At 38.2% G+C, this 20,895-nt stretch overlaps 1 protein-coding gene across 1 annotated transcript; it reads left to right on the forward strand.

Annotated features, from left to right (window-relative positions):
- The first annotated feature begins 4,692 nt into the window (after positions 1-4,692).
- LOC129719621 (serine protease SP24D-like) lies at positions 4,693-5,502 on the forward strand. Its single transcript, XM_055671013.1, has 2 exons — positions 4,693-4,907; positions 4,974-5,502. Exons 1-2 carry the CDS (start codon positions 4,693-4,695, stop codon positions 5,500-5,502), a joined length of 744 nt encoding a protein of 247 aa, XP_055526988.1.
- Positions 5,503-20,895: the final 15,393 nt, after the last annotated feature.

Raw genomic sequence — 20,895 nt, forward strand, 5'->3', positions numbered from 1 at the left:
AAAAGTGGTCCGCTGGTGATGAAAAAACTTTAGTTGGCTGCTGTACGAGTCCCGTTGTAGCCGTATGGAACAATGCGCGGATTTTGTTTTCTGAGATAGGTGATTGAATTAAATGAGTTTTCGAGTGCAGATGCCCAACTATAATAACAAATTTAGTGCTTTCATATGAGTTTTTGAGGATTATACTTTAAGAGGAATCTAAAGTGAACTAAGAAGAATCCATTTCATAGAGCAGCTATGGTTTAAGAAGGAAATATGCATTTTTTTTGTTTTCAATTGTGTTTTCATGTTGTATGAGATGAATGTATGGGCTGAGATGAATGATGGAGCAGTTCTCCTACAATGAGAATCAATCACGGAGTGCAAGCATTGATATGTGCAGTCATCAGTCAAGCTAAGCTAGCTAGAGACTGTAAGAATAAAAAAATAGTAGGAGGGTGGTATCCAAGACACGACCGCATAGTTGACGTAGGACTACAATAATTTTATATTTTTATTTTAAAGCTATGTTTGATTTGAGCTCGTTTTAGTTTTGTAGTTTGCTTGATTTATTTTAACCAATTTAAGCTCAACATCTTCCGAAAGGAAAGTATTTTTTTTCGGGTGGTAATATCAAGTATCTAGGTCGTCAGATGACTTAGAACTTAAACTAGTTCGTTGGTGGCCATTTCTACTGTTAAGGTAGTCTTTGACCACTTAAAAAGTCAAAAAAGTCATTGAAAAGAACCGTTCATTTTTGGCATGGTTCGATTTTGGCAACAGAAAAAATTCTGGCGTGTTGCCAAAATCGAACGGGGTCTGTATTTTAATTATTTCTTTGCAGCACTCTATCTTAAAAGAAAAAACATTCTCTTTAACATTCACAATGGTCCAGAAACCAAATTTATTCTCTAAAACATTGCTATAGAGCCTTAGACCCAAATTTCCCCCTAAATTTGGTTTCCGGGCCATTGATGAATGCCTTTCATTCTAATACAGCAAATTTTCTATATTACGCGAAAAGGCAACCTCCTATAAAATATTTAATTGAGCACGATTTAGTAGAAATTAAACTTCCTTCTATATCTATTTAACTTGTTGAAGTTGGCTCACTCACCGATCACAAAGCGGCAAAGATGTCACATAAATTTTTTTCCTGTAATTACAAGCTCGTGGAAAAAATATCGATAACGAATTACAGTTTTAGTAGAAAATGTATATTCACAGAAAATTTGAAATTAACATAGAATTTTATGAACATGTTAACATTCAATTCAGGTCAATTTAAACATTTTATCAGTATACAGGATCAATCAGAAAAAAATTTGATCAGTTTCAAGATACCAATGAACAACGAAGATACTATATTTGAAAGTTATATGTCCGTTATCTTCGAAAATAAACTGGGATAGAGTGATGCACAACATTAGCCTCAGCAATTAATGTTTGCATAGCGTTGTTCAATTACAAGTAAGGTTATGGAAAGTAACATTTTCTTGCAAATGCTAATTCAAAAAAATTTTCAATTGAAAAATACAAATACTAATGTCGGAACTCTAATATCAAGATGAAATGAATTTGGTTTTCCTCTATACCGCCACCGCGGGGTGCAACTAGTATTGTCATATTGTACTATCTTCATTTAGCTAGTAAAATATAATCATCGTTACAGCTCGTTTAACTACCTATTCAAAGATCTGTACGGAGCATTTTGGTTTTCTATTGTCTTTTTAATACCCTATATTCAGTTATTTAAATAAATCTGAAAAAAGCAGAGTGTAGATTTCAAAAATAAACAACGCATTTTGTTGTCCCCGGCTGCGAAGCGTATTTTGAGGCACCCGAAAAATCATATTAAATTCTGATATTTGCTGCTATACGAAACAAGAAGAAGAAGAAGTAGAAGACAATTCAAACGGCAATTCGATTGTGTTCCACGCCCCACTGTGCGCCAACAGCGGCAATGTAGTTTTCACTTGGCTTGACTGCCCAAAAACTGAATTTCGAGTTTTTCTGCACTGATAGACGACGAGTAACCAGCGCTTTGTTCATTACTCGGTGCAGTACTGTTGCCTGTGCCATCATATTTTCCTTCAAGACATCAGTTTTATTAACATTAACATATATATTAACAGCAGAACGTAATACTGTTTGATAGTGGAGGTGGTTACGAACTTTCCGAAAAAGCTTCACCTTCAAGATATCAAAATAGTCTAGGTTCATGGAAGCTAAAATTAGTTGACCTATAGGGACGGGGAGATTCTGTCAAATTTTTTTTTACCACTGCTATACAGGATATCACAGCAGGCAGTTGGTGTCTATTCATGAAGTCTGTGCCAGGCGTGTTCGCATATGTTTGGTACATTGTTGGTGAAAATTCGACCTTGAAACTTTCATTCAATTTTCACTGTTTAACAATGAAGTGATAATGAAAATTGAAGAATCACAAAATTGTCCATCATTTTATCAATCCAACGACATATTGACTATTGTGATTCATCATGTGGTTACATCGGTATAACCGTTTGAAATCTTTCATTCCGACGTTACATCTTGGTTTTAGTTTTCGCGGAATGTATCTCGATATTGTGCGGTTAGACGTAGTCCTACGTCAAAAAAGCGATATTACTAGTCTTTCTGCTGAATCCGAGTTGTTTGAGATTGTTGAAAGCAATTTTATTTTTGCGCAAACAAAGTGTGGCCTATCCGTTAATACAAATCATTTAGAGTTCACGTCAACCTGCATTTCTCACATGGAACAGAAGGCGCAGGTCGATGTTGTATACACTGATTTGGAGGCAGCATTCGACCGTTATGACCACTAGACTCTCTCACACAAATTCGCACGGCTTGTCGTTTTTCGAAAACTAACGGTATGACCCAGTTCATATTTGTGTGACAGAGTCCTTCGTGTGCAGGTCGAGTGTTGCTTCTCGTCACAGTTCACCAACTTTTCCGGTGTTCTTCAAGGCTGTAATTTAGGTCTTCTGCTGTTCATATTATTTTTTAATGACAACGTCTTGCTGCTTGGAGCCGACTGTAAATTGAAAACTAAAATTAATGTCTGAAAATTAGGCACTTTAGAGAACACCAAATAGGTTTTCGAATGTTTAAGGAAGCAAACGAGACATGAATATATTTCCACTGAGTCGCAAATATTTAAAAGCATTCGAATAAGGGAGTTAAAAAAAGCTCCGAAGTTTGGATTGAATCTACTTAAAACCGCTCTCCAAAGTTGGGAAAGGAACGTTGAATGTGGTAACTGTGCTTTACTTTTTACCTTTGTTATATTGAACAAAGGTTATAAAATCGGTCGAAAAACACAAAATACAGTCGAGGCTCAGAGGGCCAAGTGGTATGAAGCATTCGAATCAGCTCGACAAACTGAGCAATGGGGTATTCAGTTAATTTGGTTGTTTCCCAGAAACTGGAAATGATCATCTTTGAATTTGAAATAATGGTGTCCAGTGCCGATGCTTGGCTTCTATGCATCATCTGGGTTACGAAAATATCCATATTGAATGGTATTCGGTCTTTTTCGGTTGTTTTTCAGAAGTTGCCATTTTACAATTCAAAATGTTGTCTGAGTTCGATTTGTGGCTTCAGTGCATAATCACGATTCCGGAAATACCCATATTGGGTGCTATTTGGTTAGTTTCCGCTATTTTTCAGAAACCGTTTGCCATCTTGGATTTCAAAATGGCATTTGGAGACATTTTCTGGCCTATGGACAACATTCTGGTTCCGGAAACACCCATATTAGAAACCGGAAGTTTCCATCTCAAATTTAAAAATGGCGTCTGAAGTCGAATTTTGGCTCCTGTGCATAGACCCGATCATTTTAGGCTGTTTACCGGAAAACCTGGTTGAAATATCTGTTTGATTTATATGGGAAACCTCCCTCCCCTTCCAGAGTACAGATAAGTGTCAAATTACCATAGAAATTTGTGTTTGAATTGTATAAGAGCCCTCCCATTCAGAGGAGGGAGGGGTGTTAACCCACCCTGAAAATGTTTCTTGCTCTCAAAAACCTCAACATATCAAATTTGGTTCAATTTATTTGATTATTTCTCGAGATGTGCAGAAACTTGTGTTTCATTTGTATAGAACCCCTCTCTTCCAGAAGAAGGAGGGGTGTCGAAAAATTATGGACATATTAGTTACCCCTAAAAACATTCACATGCCAAATTTGGTTGTATTTGCTTGATTGGTTCTCGAGCTGTGCGGAATTTGTGTTTCATTTGTACGGGACCCCTCCCTTACAGAAGAGGGAGGGGTGTCAAACCATTATGGAAACATTTTTTATCCCTAAAATCATTCACCTGCCAAATTTGGTCGCATTTACTTAGGCGACATCCATAAATTACGCTCAAGGAATCTACCGCTTCCTCCTATGAGCGTTACGATTTGTTACACAGGGGAGGGGAGGGGATGTTCTACTGGAATTACTGGAAATTAATTTTTGTGAAAAGCACGAATAATTTATTTTTCACAGTGGTTATGCATCTCAAAGGAATTCCCCTGCTTTAATGCCTAAAATCTCTCGCCGAAGAGTGTATCGATAAAGAACGGAGTGATTAGATTAGCTGGGCACTCGAACATCTTCGAGATTTTTAATCCAAAAATACCAACTTACCACCTGTTAGCACCGTGCGTATATAAATAGAATGCATTGTCAGCCTCAATCAGTTCACTTTTAGCCGAATATGTGTAATGGATTGTAAATTGCTCGTGCTGACAGTCTCTTTGGTCCTTGCGGTCAGCGCCCTTCCGCAGGACAAGATTGTTGGTGGTCAGTTTGCTGAGCCCCATCAGTTCCCATACCAGGTCGCTTTGTTCTACAAAGGCAGGTTTCGGTGCGGAGGATCTGTCATTGAATCCCAGTGGGTTCTGACGGCTGCCCACTGTGTTGTGAATGGCGATCAACAGTAAGTTAACAACAGCTCGCTTATGAAATGCGTTTAATAATAAAAAGTACTATTCACTCCGAGCAGAATTCCTTCCTCCCTTTTGGAAGTTTTCGTTGGAAACTCTGACCTGAACAGTGGAAAAGAGACAATTGAAGTGTCCAAGGTTTTCGCCCACGAATCGTACGGAAACTTCCTGAATGACATTGCGCTGATGAAAGTCAAGAAGGCGTTCAGCTTCGATGACACGGTGCAGAAAATTGCATTAAACAAGGAAGAGTTGCCGGAACCAACTCCGGTGACTATTTCCGGCTACGGTCAAACCGGAACCACCCAACCAGCCTCGGATCAGTTGAAATTCAATACCATGTATGTAGTGTCGGAAAAAGTTTGTCGCCGCGAAACGGGACTCGACCAAAAGGGGCTAATCTGTTTCAACAACGAACCGAATAACGGTGCCTGCAACGGTGATTCCGGTGGTCCGGCAGTGTATGACGGAAAACTGGTTGGGGTGGCAAACTTTGTGATGGACGCGTGTGGAACCAGCAGTCCCGATGGCTATGCCAAGGTCGCTCACTACGTTGATTGGATCGAACAAACCATTGCTAAAAATTAAATCGATTTCTGTTTGAAAAGAAAATAAATAAAATTGTTGTTCACTATACAACCACTAGTTAATCATAAGTGACAAATAAAGCACTCGACAAGAAACCACCACCCGCGCGGTATACATACTGTAGCAGAGCACAACTGCCTTTCAAGTGGCAAATTGCTTTCACTTTCGAGCTGTCTCTCTTTTTCCGTTGACTGACAGCGCATGCAAGCCAATAAGTCTGAAACCGCCAATCATCAATCATCGCAGTATCAACCGCTCTTACGGCACCAGTTGCTCTCTTCGTATGAACATTAGCTTTCCGTGGAAGAAGGGGAAATACTGTTTGATTATTTTTTATGTTGATGGTCTACATAATATAATAATACAAAAAAAAAACGAAATAGCAGAATCAGAATATATAGAAGATCAAAATCGCTTAGCGGTTCTCAGTAGACATGCCAGTGATGGGCTGATTTATCTGAAATACACACTTGTTACACTTTGGAGTGTAAAATGTACTTGTCGGAGTAGTTAGGAATAGGTTAACGGAGAATTACGACTCCGTTTTAAAAGGTGGTTGTATAAATTATTCTATACACCTATGTGGAGTAGCTTAATATTTACTTTGTAATTCAATTTATCAGAAAATAACCTACATAGTACCAAAAACATATTTTGGCCTAGCTCCATATTTTGAATCATTTGTGAAAATATTGTCATATTTTAGATCAGTCATATCTTAGATCAGTCATATTTTAGATCAGCAGAAAAGCCAGATTTTCATCGTTCATATGAAATAAATTAAGAAATAATCACTTGTAAATCACCAAAAGCTTCTAAACCTTTCGTTCCGTCCGGTGAGACATGCCCGAATAATAAATAGAGAGCTGAAGTATGGTAGGATGGATTGTAATAATATGTTTGTTTTTGTATACGTATTTTGGTATACCATTCTGAATAGAACCACTTCCGCTTGACCTTTGATCGACTTGGGCATGATTTTAAACAAGTGCGAACTACTTTTAGAATTATTGTTAACTAAAATCAGTATTTTACTGAAAACTATAAGAAATATGTTTCTTAGATATCTATGATCTTCCATTGATACATACAGGGTGACAAAAAAGTCCGGTCACACAGGAAAATCTCAATATTTCAAAGAATAAGAAGAAAATCTGAATCTGGGATGGGGCGCCATCTTGCTGTAATCAGTAGTAATCGTCTTCAAACAATAGTTTAACTTGAGGTAGAACATTTTTATTCAAAACCGTGTCCAGGTAGTACGCTGTGTTGATTTTGACCCCTTCATTGATAAAAATAAGAGGCAGTTTACCTCTCTTGCAAATGGCTCCCCAAACCATCACTGACGTCTTATTTTGGAACCGGGAGACGTTCAGCTTGTCCGCAGGAGCTTGCTTGAGGCTCACACTCCAAACTCGATCATTTTGGCGATTGACTGTTTGCACCAAAACGAACAGCTTCTCGTCCGAAAAAATAATGTTGTCATCTGCGTGCCAACCGAGCAACTCCCGCGACCGTTGGTACCTCTTGTCCTTTGTAGCTTTGGTAACCCCATGAACCTCCTGTTTTTTGTACGGTGTAAGTTTTAAATCCTTGTGCAGAAGTAGGCGGATTGATTCTCGGTTAATTTTAAGATTACTGGCCAGCTTCCGTGCAGATTGGGCGGGATTCCGGCGAATCCGGTCTCGTATAATCTTTTTCAGCCTTTGGAGTTCTCACAGACCTTGGTCGTCCAGATCGTGCCTTGTCCTCGGTGCCTCCGGTTTCTAGGTACCGATTTATGGTCCGGTACACGAATTTCCGGTTGATTCCGAGCGGTTTTAGGTGTTTGAATATGTGTCCGGGTTTGTACCCTTTACATATTCAGCGATAACAGCTGCTCTTAACTCTGCCATGGCTCACAACTCAATGTAAACAAACTGCACAGAAACGAAACTTTGGGCAGCAAAGTCAACTCTTTCATTTGACATATAGATGGCACCAGAGAGATGCAACGTGTAGGCTACAGGCGACCCCAAAAAAGTGTGACCGGACTTTTTTGTCACCGTGTACATAGGTGCTTATTACGGGAGTCACTTTACGGTGAAATCAGAGTGAAGTGAATAAAGTCCTATTACGGTACTCACGTAAGTGAGAAAAACGTCGCAAAGTGACATCTGCCGTGAAATCGGGGTTATTATGAGTGTCATATGAGTGAAGTGAAACCGGAAAAAGCGGCGTTTCGCGTGGAATTATTTCACGACCATTTTGAACGATCAAGTGATTTTAAAAAGATGAAGAAGGTTTAAAAACCGATTGATTTGTGATCTAGTGAAAATATACATGGGATTTATTTTCCAGTAACGAGGCGAATCTTTTTTTTTTTCTTGGAAAAAAATCGACTCTCTGGGACTTACATTTTTTTTAGCTGCGGCCAATGCACAGTGGTCTAGATCGTCGATTAAGCGGTATTTAAATTTTTGTGCAAAAACTGCTGTTGTTAGGTTTATAGTATATCTGAAATATCTGTATTTGAAAAGGCGCTTATTTTTAGAAAATAAAAATTAAAGTGGCTCCATTTCTATCAAAAATAGCAAAACTAACTTTTTGCTGATAAAGATACGGTTCCTTTTAGTTTAGAGGAGTTGTAGATCCATTCATTTTAAACAACTTTTCCGAGGAAAGCTAGTCTCTATCTTGCACACTTTTCGCGGTATGATTAATTTAAGATAGCAAGTTAGGGTGTCGCTGAAAAATCTAGTTTTTTCGATGTAACTTTTTTATTTTCAATTCTATCAAAACTTGGTCTTCGAACCACTATTAGGTCTTTTTGAGGTGCAAGCGCTATCTCATTCACAAGAAAAGTTATTAGGTTTTCCCTTTCAAAATACGGCCTTTTCAAATGTTTGTGTCTAGTTAAATAGCAAACACAAACTAAAACTATTGATTGCGTTTGAAAGGTCGTACTTTTCTGTATATAATATCTAAAATCTGGAGGGTGGATATTTTTCTATCTCAAATAAATCCAATTTGAGCTTTGCGGTTTTGGTTGGATTTCTCGATACATGTCACATGCATTTTTTTAATATTTTTTAATATATTTTTTTATTTTTTTTTATTTGATCAGTCTCTATCACCAAACTCAAACGTATGATCATAATAAATAAGGTTATTTCAAACAGTTTGATGATTCATGAAAGCCTTTTTCATAAAAAAAACAGTCAACAGTATATTTTTATATTCTCCATGCGTTTTAGCATGGATTGCATTACTTCAGCACTAAAATATTGCATTATATGCAAGCTTTAACTCTGCTACGTTTACCAAAAAAGGTTTTTTAAACACGAAACGCCTGATTGACAACCTAGGAAATTAGCAAAATCATCTCGGAAAATAAAAAACTTCACCCTACCTTTATCGACAGCATTTAAGTTACATACATCAAAAATGGCTTCCTACATAAAGGAGACAAAAGGGCAGACAAAAGTGGGGAATTATTTCACTAAAATAAATTCACAAGCTTGTTATATACGTCATCGTTAAGGAAAAACATTGAAAAGCGATCGTGACGTTGACGATCCTGAAAAATACAAATTTACAAAATACATTCGCTTCATGCAACTCTTGACGAAAGTAAGCTATCGTTTAACTATGGCTAAATCATTGTGGTGAGTAGTGACAACCTGGTTTCTAAAGCACGAGAAAACGCCATTCGGAATGCGTTGAAAGCGAATTAGGGAGCTTCTATATGATGGTGAGAATAACAGAATTTAGCTCGCAGATTTGTCAATATATATGAATTAGTATCAGAGATCGCAAGCCTCAATTCAGAAATATTTTAGGGTTTCTATGTAATCCTAACGTTAACCAACAATAAAATAGGAGTATGAAACATATACTGAGAAAATCGAACATACGCTATGATGATGAACATATTTTTTTTCTAAGCTTCTGTGAAACTTTTAGATCTCGTTCTTTTTCACATTCTCGTAAAATTACATAGGTACGCTTCTATCAATTGACTGTGCAACGAGGAGGCACAGGAAGCACGACACAAATTCAAATTCGAACCGTTCACGCCACAAGGAATCAGAAAACACATTACATTTAGTGCATGCTGAAAACACAACACAAACAGAATATAAAAATATACTAGTGAGTGTTGCAAACTTCTATGAAAACGGCTTTCATGAGTCATCAAACTGTTTGAAAAAACCTTATTTATTATGATTTTACGTTTTAATTTAGTGATATAGTATTGCTATTTGGGCAGATAGTACTCCCGAGAAAGCTCACAGAGCAAGAGACCGTGGATCTTGGATCACCGGGTCGGCTTGCTGCGGGGTAATCGGAGGGGCGGAGGGGCTACGCGCGGAAAAGTGTGCAACAACTATTGTATTTCTAGGAGGTTTCTTTTTACCTTTAATTGATAACTTGATTCGATTTCTGAGTTTTTACTTTAATAATTAACTGCGTATCTAAAGGGTGTGCGTGTGTGTGTGTGTGTGTGTGTGTGTGTGTGTGTGTGTGTGTGTGAAGGGTGGGCGTTAGCGGATCACTTCTCTTCTCACGGTACGTACCGACTATCTCGAAGGGTTCTGGTTCTGCTGGGCTGCGTTGCTGTTGCTGCGATGCTACGTTGATGGTTGCGGGGGAGGGGGAAACTCGTTGCTGTTCTGCGCTGACTGGAACACTGGCTATGCCTTATCGCGATGGCGGATTCGTGGTTTGGCGGAAATGCGGGTCCTTCGGCGTCTTCCTTCCTTGGCTCGATCGATGGGCCACGGACGATACCGTATTGGCTTCACCGAGAAGGGTCCTCTTTTACGGTTAAGGCCGGTTGGCCGAGGATTAAGCGGGCTCGTCGCTGCCCGAACTCCTTTACGCTTAGGCGTAGGCGGATTTCACCACCTAGGCCGACTCGTGTGAAGTGAGGAACCGACGATCGAATATGAATTCGATAAAATAGCAATAAAATGGTCCTGATCTAACAAGATTTATTAGCAAGTGGCAACTAAGACGGTGGGCGGGTTGCTTTACCTGAATATGTTTGCCTTGCTTAGGGCAACAATCTGCTCACTTTACTTAGCTTCCTTCTTGCAACTATTCACTCACTTGTTACACGAACGCCGCGGTACTTCTGACCATTTGGCGGTTTTTCAATTCCTGATTCCCCTCCTTTTACCACCCACCATTTAATTCCCTTTTCCTGAATTCAATTATGCCCACTCCCTCAGGGTTGTATTCTGCTGAGCGTGTATAACAGTTCCGCGTTTAACTTGGCCCATTAGTATGTAAAACAATTTTTGTGTTTGTGTATCATACTAACCTAACTAATAACATGTGGTGATTACGGCTTAGCAGTCAACTGCTAAGCCGTAATCACCACATGTTAAAAATCTACAGTCGACCTCTGAACGAACACTAACTAATAACATTATTTTTATTTTAATTTACTAATCCTACTAACAAACTACATGAAAATAAATTAGAAACACAATAGTTAAAAATACTAAGAACAATTTGTAACAACGGTTACAATAGACCGATCAAATACAACAATAAAAAAAATAGTAGCATGCATCCGACATGTATCGAGAAATCCAATCAAAACCGCAAAGTACAAATTGGATTTATTTGAGATAGAAAAATATCCACCCTCCAGATTTTAGATATTATATACAGAAAAGTACGACCTTTCAAACGCAATCAATAGTTTTAGTTTGTTATTTAACTAGATACAAACATTTGAAAAGGGCGTATTGTGAAAGGGAAAAACCTAATAACTTTTCTTGTGAATGAGATAGCGCTTTTAAATATTCAGAGAAAATAAGCACCTTAAAAAGACCTAAAAGTGGTTTGAAAACTTAGTTATGATAGAATCGAAAATAAAAAAGTTACATCGAAAAATTAAGATTTTTCAGCGACACCCTAACTTACTATCTTAAATTCATCATACCGCGAAGAGTATGCAAGATAGAGACTAACTTTCCTCGGAAGAGTTGTTTAAAATAAATGGATCTACAACTCCTCTAAACTAAAAGGAACCGTATCTTTATCAGCAAAAAGTTAGTTTTGTTATTTTTGATGGAAATGGAGCCACCCTAATCTCAATTTTCTAAAAAGAAGCGCCTTTTCAAATACAAAATATCTTTCAGATATATTATAAACCTAACAACAGCTGTTTTTGCACAGAAAATTAAATACCGCTAAATCGACGATCTGGACCACGGTGCAATGGAACGTAAGGGAAAATTGACCTTCGAATTTCGTTAAGCGGTAGGGCTCAAAAGTTTCCTCCTATCGAAAAATGTCCTCATACAAAATTTCAGCTCAATCGACTTTCCGGGACTCAAAAGTTTTTAAGCTGGGAAACTCACACATTACTCTTGTCCTATTCTCAATTTCACTTCACTGGCAATCTCACTTCACGGAGGTAATTTTTGTCACCTCACTTGAGATGGAATCGGGAATAGGTCTCAAGAAGTGAAGTGAGCGTGAGAGTGAAATATCATCAAATATCACCGTGAAGTGACTTCCGTAATAAGCACCTTAGTCTTCTTAAATTCATTGACTTTAAAAAAAAGGGTGAACTTTCGTTCGCAGTCTGATATTTCTACATACAGTCATACCTCGATATAAGGCAACTACTTGTTTATTTTCGTTACGTTATATCGAAGCAATTTTTTTTTAATTTATTCAAGAATGTTAATGGTTACTCAGAGATGCGCGAAAACCCATTTTCCATAACCTATCAGTATTTTTGAACCTTTCCTATGCTCATTAGGAATATTGTCAGAAGCAAAAAGAAATTTTTTTTCAATTGATACAAAAGGTTACTCAAAGATGCGTGAAAACCTATCTCCCATCACCTATCAGTATTTTTAAACCATTCTTAAGCCCATTTGGAACAATTTTCAACGAGCAAAACAAAAAATTTAATTGATGCAAAACTGTTGATGGTTACTAAAAGATGCACGAAAATCTACTCCCCATCACTTATCAGTATTTTTAAACCTTTTTCATGCCCCTTAAGAAAAAATTTCAGCAAGCAAAAAAAAATTTTTTTAATTAATGCAAGTCTGTGAATTGTTACTGAAGGATGCGTGAAAAATCATTTCCCATCATCTTTTAATATTTTTAAACCTTCCTTATGCCCATTTAGGACAATTTTCGCATTGGTTTCATTGGTTTCAAAACTTACTACAAACATTTTTTCGAAGCAATTTATACCCCAAAAACAGTTGCTGTATCATTTATTTTCAATTTCAAAACATTTAAAAAAGTTACGTTATATCGAGGTTGTCTTATATCGAGGTGACTGTACACATACCTATGTGCAATCATTTGAATATGTTATCACACAAAACTGCAGCTATACTGGTGCCCCATACGAAATTATTTTACTGACCAGACCACGAGTTTGAACCAAGCTGTTTTGACGTAGAACTACGTCTTAGTATGGATCTAAATCCTAAATCGAAACATGTATATTGATCAAATTTGAAATGCTTAAAACTCAGTTAGTTTGTTGCAGATCCTCTTCGTTCTTGCAACAATCGATTGGAAAATTGGAAATTCAAGATAGTGAATAACAATTCAGTTACCATTTTGAAATACAGGATAGAGACATCCGGTTTCCACAAAACAAGACCAAACGCCACCTAATTTGAGTATTTGCAGCATAGAGATAGCATCCGGAGACCTGAAATCGACCCAAAATGCCCTTTCAAATTACAAGATGGCGATTTTAGATTTAGGTTATGAGTATTTCTAGAGCGCGATTAGTGCCTAAACGTTATTCTGAAATCCATGATGGCTATATGAGCAGTGAAATATAAGAAATTATTATATTTATAATTATTTATGTCTGTCTGTCTGCCTGTCTGTCTGTCTGTCTGTCTGTCTGTCTGTCTGTCTGTCTGTCTGTCTGTCTGTCTGTCTGTCTGTCTGTCTGTCTGGCTGTCTGTCTGTCTGTCTGTCTGTCTGTCTGTCTGTCTGTCTGTCTGTCTGTCTGTCTGGCTGTCTGTCTGTCTGTCTGTCTGTCTGTCTGTCTGTCTGTCTGTCTGTCTGTCTGTCTGTCTGTCTGTCTGTCTGTCTGTCTGTCTGTCTGTCTGTCTGTCTGTCTGTCTGTCTGTCTGTCTGTCTGTCTGTCTGTCTGTCTGTCTGTCTGTCTGTCTGTCTGTCTGTCTGTCTGTCTGTCTGTCTGTCTGTCTGTCTGTCTGTCTGTCTGTCTGTCTGTCTGTCTGTCTGTCTGTCTGTCTGTCTGTCTGTCTGTCTGTCTGTCTGTCTGTCTGTCTGTCTGTCTGTCTGTCTGTCTGTCTGTCTGTCTGTCTGTCTGTCTGTCTGTCTGTCTGTCTGTCTGTCTGTCTGTCTGTCTGTCTGTCTGTCTGTCTGTCTGTCTGTCTGTCTGTCTGTCTGTCTGTCTGTCTGTCTGTCTGTCTGTCTGTCTGTCTGTCTGTCTGTCTGTCTGTCTGTCTGTCTGTCTGTCTGTCTGTCTGTCTGTCTGTCTGTCTGTCTGTCTGTCTGTCTGTCTGTCTGTCTGTCTGTCTGTCTGTCTGTCTGTCTGTCTGTCTGTCTGTCTGTCTGTCTGTCTGTCTGTCTGTCTGTCTGTCTGTCTGTCTGTCTGTCTGTCTGTCTGTCTGTCTGTCTGTCTGTCTGTCTGTCTGTCTGTCTGTCTGTCTGTCTGTCTGTCTGTCTGTCTGTCTGTCTGTCTGTCTGTCTGTCTGTCTGTCTGTCTGTCTGTCTGTCTGTCTGTCTGTCTGTCTGTCTGTCTGTCTGTCTGTCTGTCTGTCTGTCTGTCTGTCTGTCTGTCTGTCTGTCTGTCTGTCTGTCTGTCTGTCTGTCTGTCTGTCTGTCTGTCTGTCTGTCTGTCTGTCTGTCTGTCTGTCTGTCTGTCTGTCTGTCTGTCTGTCTGTCTGTCTGTCTGTCTGTCTGTCTGTCTGTCTGTCTGTCTGTCTGTCTGTCTGTCTGTCTGTCTGTCTGTCTGTCTGTCTGTCTGTCTGTCTGTCTGTCTGTCTGTCTGTCTGTCTGTCTGTCTGTCTGTCTGTCTGTCTGTCTGTCTGTCTGTCTGTCTGTCTGTCTGTCTGTCTGTCTGTCTGTCTGTCTGTCTGTCTGTCTGTCTGTCTGTCTGTCTGTCTGTCTGTCTGTCTGTCTGTCTGTCTGTCTGTCTGTCTGTCTGTCTGTCTGTCTGTCTGTCTGTCTGTCTGTCTGTCTGTCTGTCTGTCTGTCTGTCTGTCTGTCTGTCTGTCTGTCTGTCTGTCTGTCTGTCTGTCTGTCTGTCTGTCTGTCTGTCTGTCTGTCTGTCTGTCTGTCTGTCTGTCTGTCTGTCTGTCTGTCTGTCTGTCTGTCTGTCTGTCTGTCTGTCTGTCTGTCTGTCTATCTCTCTGGAAGAAAGAGTTCCGATGGAAATGAAATACGAATTTCTGCGTAAATCAAGAACTAGTCAAGCAAATGTAGGGTGGTCGGTATTACCGACTTTTCGAAAAACCGGTATCTCGGTATTCATAAAAATAAAAACCGGTAAAACCGGTAAAAAACCGGAAAAACCGGTAAAAAACCGGTATTTTTATTTTTTCGGATTTATACAAACCAGGGGCGTCTCGTGGTCTTTGAACCTACTTGTTCAACTACAAAATTCTGAAAATCATTGTTTGGAGAGGTACTGACAATCATGTCCGCGCAAAAACGTATACGATCCTGATACAACACTAGATGAATTGGAAAACTTCAATGAATGAATCCAGTGATATGATTACGAACAAACTAGAATCGAACTTTATTCCTCTATTGGAGTAAAGACCTTGCAACGCGTTGCTTTTATCCGAGATCTTGGAGTCGTCGTTGATAGCAAACTCAAGTTCGACGAGCACATCTCTATCACAACCGCTAAAGCGTTCGCAACAACACTAGGATTTATTCGACGTACGACCAAAGACTTCAACGACATTTATGCTCTCAAGGCGCTGTTTTGCTCGCTGGTTCGGAGCATTTGGGAATATGCGGTATGCGTGTGGTCGCCAGTTCATACAACTCAAATCATCGCATTGGAGCCGCTCAAATCATCGCCTTGGAGACGCTTAATTCCAGACGTACTAATTTGCAGAGGATTTTTGCGTTTGATCTGATTCAGGGGAATCTTGACAGTCCTTCATTGTTATGTAATGTGTCGTTTCATGTTCCTACACGCAAAAGTTGAAGTCTTATACAATCATTGTGTCTTCCCGATTCGTACAAATGTTGCACAAAAAATCGCACAATAAATGTGTGAAACGCATAATGCAACAGTTGTACTGCGAGTACATTGACATAGAATGAAATCAGAATATGTATCGTATACCGACACTTTATTTCTCGCGTCGAGTGTATTAGTGACTGCTACTCATGGAGCAGGGCAAGCAGCAAACAACAACTTGTGCACCCGCTTTTTTTTTTCAAGTGACGGAGAAATTTCTCTCTCGCTCGTATGATTTCCATGTACGTGCGACGAGACTAGACAAATCCGACAAATCACATACAATTTGCAGGTTGCTTTTTCGCTTCTCTTCCGGTTCGGATTGCGACGCGCAAGGCAATGTCTCGTCGCCTCACGAAATGAGCGAGACACCCGTGTTGTACATTCTTGATACCATAGTGTTGTTAGTCTCACTCATACTGTCGGTGCGTGCTTGCTGCAACTCAGGGAAATGCATGAAGTAGAAAAAGTATCTCGAAAGCGTGTGTGCAAAAGATTTGAGAAGCCTAGCATATGTCTCGTTCTCAAGCAGAAAGGATGAGAAAGGTTTTGCTTCTCGCTCGCTTTGCAATGCTGCTTGATACCAGTTGAAACTGTTTAGGAGTAGTAGTTTGGAGCTGCCAAATACATTGAACAAATGCTAGAGCATTAATTGCGTTATGCCCAACACGCAATCATTGTACTGGTTCTAAATTACATCAACAATTGCGCTAAAAACGCACAATTTTGTACTGGTTTCGCACCATCCAACTTTTGCGTGTACTCGACGATTGCGTAGGCGTGACTTATTGTTTTTTAGACGTCATAGAACTTTCTATGGTTTTAATAACCCTTCCCGGACGAACACATACGATTTGCCTAGATTCTCTAGGATTCCTCACATTGGATTCGTGAGCGTCATTGAAAAGGATTCCTAAAAAAAGAATCCTCAGGAATGCCCTGTATATGGCTCTAGGATTTTTGAATAAGAATCCTGAGTGGGAATCCTCCGGATCGTGTTTGCGATTCCTTTCACGTTTCCGTCACCGAGTTAAAGGTATCCAGGAGATTCTTACTCAGGATTCTCTGCGTATTAGTAAGGGTTTGGACAGATGTCTTCGTTCGTTTAACAGTGTCACTAGTATATTCGATTCTAATGTTTCTAAATGTATTTTGAAGAAAGAATTAGAGCCTTAGAATAATTTACAGTCTGTGGAACCTTTGTTATAACAAGTTCGAGACGCTGACAAATAAATAAAAACATAATTTTGAACCTCATATTAACAAAAAAACATCCAGATTTTTATTCAAATTTTCTTTCACATCGCAAAATTTAGTTTTAATTTAGTGAACAACTTCAAAATTCTTAGGAATCGAAGGTACATAAATACTTCTCAATTCTGTTCGATGCTCTTTAAACAGTTCGTCAAAATTCAGTTGAACCTGAGAAAGCATTTTTCTCAGCTAGAATTATTGCTAATAAAATCCGCTGCGGTATAAGCGACGAAGCTTTGACACTTTGTATCAGGAGCAACTTGTCCATAACTAGGTGGAATGCGCACGGAGATGCCAAACAAAATATAAATTCCTAATCCAAATTAATATTTATATATATTTTTTTTAGTTTACCTGAAAATAACACAAAACGAACAATGACAAAACCGTCAGGTGATTTGTAACGCCTACCTAAGTGGGTAGCATTCAGTAGCCTTACAATGATTTATGAATATTGTGACAAGTTTTTTTTTTTAGTTTTAAGAAAAATACCGAAAATACCGGTTTTTCGCCTCTCCAATAGCGGTATTTCGGTATTGAAAATAATATCGGTTTTACCGGATTTTCTTTTACCGGCAAACCACCATAAGCAAATGGTACCAATTGTTCATGTGGAAGTTTCTGTGAGTGAAAATTATTTCTGTGGTAGATTAACACCCTTCCCTCCTCTGGAAAGGAAGGCTCTCTTATAATTGAAACACAAATTTCTGCATAACTCGAGAACTTATCAATAACTTATTTTCTTATTCGGGATGGTGCATAGAAACCAAGATTTGACCACAGACACCATTTTGATTTCTAAGATAGCGACTTGTGGATTTCTGGAAAGCAGCCAAAAATAACTGAATATTGGGTGGTATTCAGTCATTTTTGGCGTTGTTCCAGAAACCACAAGTCGCCATCTTATAAATCAAGATAGTTATTTCCGGAATCAGATAGAAGCTCAAAAATGAAGGCCAAAAATTGACTCCACATGGCATTTCGAAATTCATGATAATGACTCTCTGTTTATAGAAAACAGCTTACAATGACCAAATACCACCCAATAGGGGAATTTCCAGAGTCAATACAAAAATGGGCGAAGCGATGTTTACCGCTTCTGTTGGTCTTCATATAAATGAAAAGGAATTGGGCCAATAGAACACATTTTTCTAAGAGGGACAGCTCCAAGTGGAATAACCTTCTGATTTGTTGGTTCGTTTAATATTAACACCGAACAATCGATGAGTTGTGGAATGCCCTTGGCGAAATATAAACTGTTCATCTGCAAAAAATATATTTCATTCATGACTTCTTCATGACATCATCCAGTTAAGAATAATTCGGTGAAACAGTTTGCTATTCGACGAGTCGGAAGTTATTGGTTGATAACTTAAAACTTTTACTAGATTCTTATCCTGTGTTGGAATTTTGATCCAAAACCACAAATTCAATGTAAAACCATTTACTTTTTAAAAAGCATGCTGTCTAACTTCAACAAACATAAACTTTGACGCTGTAGGCAATCAAAGACCGATCCGCAAACAACCGACCGACCTGTTGGACAATTCAATCCGCTATCATTCATTCACGCTAGAGTTACCTCCATTTAATCGCTGCTCCCTAGAAAGTCTGCAGTTAATTGACTTGATGTAAGATCAAAAATATTTTTTTCCTTATTCCGATGAACGTTTATGGATTATTTTAACTTCGGTCCTTCGTTTCAGGGTAATGCTCAAACACTTGCACCTAAATATCGTCCTAATCCGTCGCGCGCCGCCTGGAAGCTGGATCATCCTTATTCACAACTCATCAAATGTCTTATGACTTTTGGTGTTGAGGGTGTACGTCATTTCCAAAACAGTACAACGTTGTAATGATTTAATGAGTTTCGTTTGTTTGATGTCGTTCGGGAAATAATTCATGAGAAAAACGAGCGACTTGGAACTGGCTTGAGCGGATGACTGGCGGTGAAAGATGACTCGGCATTTCGCAGTCATCCGGCGCACGGGGCAGGAAAGCAGCACAAGTGTGAAAATCCTTGGGCTGGTGCGGGCGCGGCAAACCAATCCTTTCAATCAAGAAGCACAGCCGAAGAATGACGGTGTTTACAAGGTGCTTGACGACGGAATGCTTGTTCGACGTTATCTTTTAATGGAAATTGGGTTTTATAATTTTTGGGGGTGGTGAACAATTAGAATCTGGCACAATTAATTTGGTTGTTTTATGTCTCTTTTCACTGCTCCCAGCTTAACTCCACAGGTTGTTTGATGTTAGGGTTTCAGTGGGTGAGCGGTTTAATCGGGTAAAAGCTTTGGGACAAAACGTTACAGAAAGTGGATCGCTGAGTTTTAAACTGTTTATGAGCAGAATCATTTCAAATCGCCTGGAAATACGCGAAAGTTTAATCGATTCTTTTTGATTTGAATGAAACTTTGCACACGTATTTGGCTTAGCAAACTGAGCATTTTTCACAGGTGCAGAGATTTTTTACACCCATGAGTTACATTCTAAAAGGGCGTATGCCTTTTGGCATAGGTTTTATTCGAAGCATTGTAGCCCAGAAACCGTTGGTTGTATAGAAAAACTGTCTGAGAATGAGTTGTAGGGAATTAAAAATGCACCATTAAAAAAATATACACTGTACAAAAAAAAATTGTTTGACCAAAAAAAATTTAAAATAAACATTAAATTTCAATTTAAAAAATAAGTTGAATTTTTTTCTTATTTTTTTTTTAAGAAACTTGACGTTAATACGCAACTTTTAAAAAAAAGTCCAGGATGGAGAAATGAAAAATAATTTTTTTATGGTAGATTTATTTTTTTATGAAAATTTTAATTTAAACATTTTTCAAAATATTTGTATTCTGATGATTTTGAAAGATGCAAAGAGTCATTTTGAATCAAAAAGCTCTTGGTAGTAAACATTCTAAAGGCATTGGTTCTCGAAATATTTCAAATTTAAGCTCGAAAAATTATAATTATTCGGGAAAATACACGTTTTTCTTAATTTGTCCATGGTTCTCCAGCAAAAACCATACGTTCATTGGAATGCTTGATCAAAAATATACAATTCATTGTTTGACAACAAAACGATTGGGCGAACGGTTCTCAAGAAAAGAGTTGAATGTTTTAAGTGATATAAATATATATAAGAATCAAATATTTATTTTCGAGTTTTATTATCTTAAGAACATATTTTTCATGACATAGATACTTTACAGAACTAGTTTCACCTTATATTTCATATACATCATAAGTAAATGATTCGTCATCTTTTGAAAACAGCTTCGTTTGTATCTTATTTTCTGAAATCGAAACAAATGAGTAATACTTTTGTGTGGCAGCTATTATTATAGATTTTTTCAAAATATTGCTCCATTCTGTTACTCCTTGTTCATATTCTTCATATTATACCCAACTAAATGACATTTTTGATGAAATTTTATTACTTTTCTGATTAGACCAATCATACAATTCTTTTGCGCTTGTAATGGGATGTTCATGTTCTTTAGCTAAACTTGCATTTCCTGCCATTCGTTTTAATATGCCACCAATTGCATCGCATGGGCCTTTAACATGAGAAGTCGCAAAAAAATGCCACTTTGCATCGACGTTATATTTTGTTTTGAACTTGCAAAGTTTTTTCTATTTTTATATTGTGAGGCAGCTCCATCAGACATTAATATCGCTTTTTTCAACTCTATTGTTGTTTTCAAAAAACTCATTAATTTGGCAACCTGAACCGCAACAGTATCATGATGGAGTACTACCGATATTATGATGAAGCTGGTATTCTTAAGTGTTCCAGATTCTGAATAGTAAACAACGAAGGGATGAATGTTGGCTTGACTATCATTCCAATAACTACACGAATCACAAACTGATAAAGACGTATTAAAATGAGCTTGACTGTTCAATATTTTTAATTTTGCAATAACGTTTTC

The sequence above is a fragment of the Wyeomyia smithii genome, chromosome 2, assembly GCF_029784165.1.
Source record: "Wyeomyia smithii strain HCP4-BCI-WySm-NY-G18 chromosome 2, ASM2978416v1, whole genome shotgun sequence".
Classification (NCBI taxonomy): Eukaryota; Metazoa; Arthropoda; class Insecta; order Diptera; family Culicidae; genus Wyeomyia; species Wyeomyia smithii.